This window comes from Trichechus manatus, unplaced genomic scaffold, assembly GCF_000243295.1.
Source record: "Trichechus manatus latirostris isolate Lorelei unplaced genomic scaffold, TriManLat1.0 scaffold00128, whole genome shotgun sequence".
Classification (NCBI taxonomy): Eukaryota; Metazoa; Chordata; class Mammalia; order Sirenia; family Trichechidae; genus Trichechus; species Trichechus manatus.
The window spans coordinates 557,928-563,046 of NW_004444064.1; the positions used below are offsets into that span (position 1 = coordinate 557,928).

General features: G+C 49.6%; 1 protein-coding gene across 1 annotated transcript in view; it reads right to left on the reverse strand.

The window, feature by feature from the left end:
• Window positions 1-5,119, reverse strand: part of RNF187 (ring finger protein 187) — a 25,358-nt gene that overhangs the window by 17,060 nt on the left and 3,179 nt on the right. The window contains exon 2 of the mRNA XM_023739098.1: window positions 1,949-2,342. Coding sequence (XP_023594866.1) covers window positions 1,949-2,342 — 394 coding nt within the window. The remainder of the gene's footprint in view (window positions 1-1,948; window positions 2,343-5,119) is intronic.

Consider the following 5,119-nt stretch of genomic DNA (forward strand, 5'->3'; position numbering starts at 1 on the left):
ACCATGGAGCCCACTACTGTGAAGAGAGCGTGGGGTGTCTGTGTGCACAAGGAGGGTTACACAGGAGAGAGATGGGACCATGGAGCCCACTACTGGGAAGAGAGCGTGGGGTGTCTGTGTGCACGGGGTGGGGGGTTACACAGGAGAGAGAAGTGACCAGGTGACGGGATGTCAGAAGGCCCAGCTGTAGAAACACGGACTGGTTGTAGGTTGGTCGCGGCAAGGGTGGAGGTCCTTAGGGCAGCCTTGCGGATTGGCGGACCGGTCCGGTGATCATGAGGAAAGAATTGTGGTCACTGACTGGGCCGGGGGGTGGGGGGCAGCGGAGGAAGGGGGTGGGCACACAGAGGACCACGATGTGGGTTTTCTCTACAGGAACACGGGTGGAGGGATGAGGTGTCGTCACTCACAAAGGCAACCGGGGAGGAGGGGTATAGAAGGTGAAGCCAGTTTTGAAAAATTCAGTTTGAGGTTTGGGGCTTTTGTTGTTATTTGTTAATCTTCAGAAACTGCCTGACCCCTTTCGGTAGAGAGACCCCCCTTCAGCACCTGCTAGTAAGCGCCTGCTTATCTGCCATTTTACCCAAAGCATCAGCCCCTTCCTATCACCCAAGGGAGCGGCAAAAAGCATTAAAACGCTGGGCTCTAAAGTCGAAACCAACTGAGTTGTGGAACACAGAAAGTTGTGGCAATAAAGTGAGTATCAGCCAAAAGAGAAATTGTCGATTAAACATAGCCCACCCTGGCAGTGGGATGTGACAAGACTTTGAATTCGAGCTATCGCAGAAAGTCTGGGGGAATCCCATCAGGTATGTGAAGGAAGGAAAAGCTAGATAAAAATGGGTATGCGGGGATCACATCTAGTGAAACAATTACAAAAAAGGAAAACCTGTATAACTGGTGAGGAGGAAATGAGAGAAAATTGTTAATGTAAACGGGGGCCGGCAGATGTGAGGTCAGAGGCCAGGAGGGTGGGGAGACAGGCAGAATAGGAAGGAAAATCACTCTCTGAAACCAGGTATAGACACACGTCCATGTATATGTATAAAGAAGTTTATCAGACCAAAGACGCTGTTCCAACACAGCCAAGGGCCACGGCAGCCTTAGCTCTGCTGGAAATAATTTGGGAGCCTACACCTTCATCCAGGAAATCACAGGAGTTTGTCTCTAGATGGGAGATTTTTCTATTAAATATTAGAATGTATTTGGTGTTTTGGCGACGGAAATAATGAAGCGGTACTCCGTAATGGCGTTTTAGGAGGAACCGCGGGCACAGAATCCGACGCTACAAAAAGCTAGAGAAACACTGAGCTGCGTGATCCCGGCCAGGAATCTTGCTGGCTTGCAAGGTAGGAGGCAGACGTGCAACCCAGCCCGCCATGAGCAGGCGGTGAGCCGGCAGCGAGCCAACTGCTCGGTCCAGGCCTGAAACGGATTAAAGAATCGAGAATTCCAAATCCGAATCCACCACTCTCCAACCTCCTCTTGCCTCCCACTCCCTCCCCGCCCCCCACATGCACGCTCCGAAGTGTATCGGAAAAGCTACATTTCTCCTATAAATCTACAGCGGAAGAAAAATCAAGACCACAGGGGAGGAAAAAAAAAAAATCCGCAAGTCAGTTAATTAACATTACGGGTCAATTTAAGAGAAACAAAAACAAAGCTGCAGCCGCTGAGTCGATTCCGACTCACAGCGACCCTACCGGACAGAGTAGAACTGTCCCATAGGGTTTCCAAGGCTGTCATCTTTATGGAGGCAGAGCGCCACATCTTCCTCCCACTGAACGGCTGGTGAGTTCTAACCACCGATCTTTAGGTTAGCAGCTGAGCACTTAACCACTGCGCCACCAGGGCTCCTCATGTTCAGTAAGATACGTGAAATCATAAAAGCATTTCTTCGTGCTCCTGGAGCCCGGGTCGCCATTTCCAGCCGGCTCCCCATGGATACCACGCAGGCGCTGGGAGTCCTTGGGCCTGACGGTGACGCGCCTGGTGGGGATGGCGCACAAGCTGGTGGCCGAAGAGCCCCTCCAGGTCGGCCTTGCACGTTCCTGCGGCGCCACTGCGGCAGGGCTCGGTCGCCGCGGGCTCCAGGAGGACCGAGCGCCGGCCGGCGGCTGGGCAGACTCCTGGGGTGACCGGGCTTAGGTGCGCGGCGGAGCGGGGTGTAGGAGTACCGGGGTGCAAGCGCACAGGAGTGCAAAGGTGTTGGGGACGAGGCTGCAGGGGCGCTGGCGTAGCGGTGCCGGGGTGCACGGGTACTGGGGTGCTGCGGTGCCAGGGTGCTAGGGTGCTGGGGTACCGGGGTGCAGGGGCGCAGGAGCAACTCCCCCCGCGCCCACCTGCTTCCGGAGGAGAACGACCCGGCAGAGGACGCGAACAAAGCCGGAGCAGCCGCTGTCTGTATTTGATTGGTTCAAAGGTCTGTCCTACCCGCCCCTTCTCGCCACTGAGCAAACGCACGGGCTGCCGCGCCTTCCCCGGCTTCCCAAAGCTTTCATTTACTCGACCGCGTTTCTTTCCTTGGTTTTGTCTAAATTTTGAGGATATTCACATTTGTGCCTAAATGTTTCTTCCTTGTCTTTGGATATGACCGTGATTTGCTGACAATCTTGCGGTATGGAGAATGCTGTTGCTTTTGGCGGAGGGGAGGGACGGGCGTTTGAAAAAGCCCGCGCTGGGCCCGGACTGGTGGGTCCGCCCAGGCGTGTCGGTCTGTCCGCAAGGTTGGTTGTGCCCCGCTCTGCCCTCACGACTATTTGTCAGTTTCGACCGAGATGTCTTTGGCATGGGTTCCCAGCCCCACTCCTACAGCTCTGTCTTCCCCATTCGACACCACCCCCCTCCTGAAAATATAAAATTTTTTTCTCATAGAATCTCCACAAGCTTTGTGATTTGTGTGTTGTCTGATTTCCACATCTCCCCCAAATACCGTTTGAAGCTACTAAATTCACTTTCACCGCCCCTTAAGCTAGTTTAATTACTGCACTTAGATAAGAAGTAAGACGTGTATATGGGGGGGGGGGGACAGAGAATAGGGGTGGCAGTGTACGCTTCCAATGACAAATATTTAATCAGAACCTACCGGAGGCCAGGAATGCTTCAAGTGGTTCATATCCCAGCTGCCTTGAGTCAACTCCGTCTCACGGCGACCCCATGTGAGTCACAGTAGAACTGTGTTCCACAGCGTTTTCAATGGCTGATTTTTCGGAAGCAGATCACCAGGCCTTTCTTCCGAGGCATCTCTGTGTGGACTCGAACCTGCAACCTTTCAGTTAGCAGCTGAGTTCATTAACCATTTGCACACCTTAGGGACTCCTCCTGTGGTTAATAAAGAAAAGAAAATGACTGTTTCCAGTCAGGATTGGGGAGGGACGAGGACCTTACTTGGGAACTTTCCTTAATTCAGCACCCCTTCTCCAACTCCGGAAATGCGCCTACAATCAATCCATCACGTGCAGAAAAAAATTCAGGAAGCAGAGAATTTGAAAGTATTTTGCTTCTGTGATGTCATTAATATCTACATAAGGTGTGGAGACTGGGAATTTCGTTGTCACATTCCATAGGCTCGTGTATTCATTAGTATGCTTGCTTCACAGATTTGGTTTTATGGTCCTATTCTACTTCCGAAGCTATGATTGCCAGTCCTTTATTCACACCTGTCCCTGGAACTTGATTGCAATGCCGCTCTTTTCTATTTCCTGAAATAACACGGAAATAGGCATACAGGCAGCTTTTGCAAACGTTGGCATTTGCAAAGGTCTGCACTGGGACACCACTGGGAAATGGCCCCATTTGCCTTTTACCTTGGTCAGTAGGAAGGCTGAGGAGGGCCTGACTGAACCCTGAGAACATCCCCTTTGTCTGCAGTCCTCCGCACGTTCAGACGAGGAGATTCCCTGAGTGCCAGCCCACCTGAAAGCAGAGCCTTTTAAGAGAAAGGGACTTCCAGCCTCACAACTCCTCACAAACGGAGAGGTCCCTGGTGGGAACAGTTCCTGCTGGTGGTGGGAGAACTCCCTTTGTCCCGAGGATGTAAGCTGGAAGCTATGCAGGAGGACACACCCTGACTAAGCCCTCTTTTTCTTCTTTGTAATTCTCCACTTAGTAAATTTGACACGTTCCATGCAAAACCCCAAAGCATGGCCCCTGTAATTTCACCCACTCACTTTCCTTTGGCTCTTAACCTCAAAATAATAAAACTTCATTAGTAAGCCTTTAAACTAAACATGTCCTTTCTTCCTTTCTGTATTTGCACGGTGCTGCTTCCAAGCACAACCCTCTCAGCAGAGCCTATATTTAACACGTTTGACTTTAGCTATTCCAGTACTAAATCATCATTCTTCTGGAAAACAAGTCTGAGTCGTTTGTTTGCCATTGCAGTGTTTTCAAATACTCTTTGCCTTAAACGTATGTTTGTGAGACTTTTAAAGTAGCCTAGCTTCTTGGCTGGGGTTGGGGAGAGTGCAAACTGCCTGTACCCCTTATCCTAGTAGAAAGGGATGCTGTCACGGGGTGCTGGGCAGATACTCAGGGTGATAAAGTGTGTTCTTTTCATGCATTCAAGCATTTACTCAACATAATTATTGTAAGGCTGCCAGCGCCAGGCGCTGTGCTCTATGAAACAGATTTTTGTTTCGACTGTACCTACTGTTTTCAAAGCTTCTGACTTCCCAAAGGAGGAAGAGATACGGCCTCACCTAATGGTGCTGGTAGAGTTAGACTTGGTAATTTTTGTAATTGGTTATTGTCTCTCTGGTATAAAAAAAAAAAAGGTTAAAAAAATGCTGTGAATAAATGATCCAGAAGTAAGCTTTCGTCTGTAAGTATGCTTTTTTTCCCTTAAAGTGCATTGTATTCAAAGATTTTTTTAAAAACTGAATCTGTGATTATGGAATGGAGTGCAATTTCATTCTATGACAGTAGAAATTTCAGAAATGATTTCTGACAGTTTCCCCCTGAAACTGAAACACAGAGCAATGCATTATGGGTTTTTTTAATTGTAGTTCAGGGGAAGGCTTACAGAACAAATAGTTTCTCGTGAGACAGTAGTACACATATTGTTTTATGACATTGGTTAACAACCCCACAACATGTCAACCCTCTAACTTCTCAACCT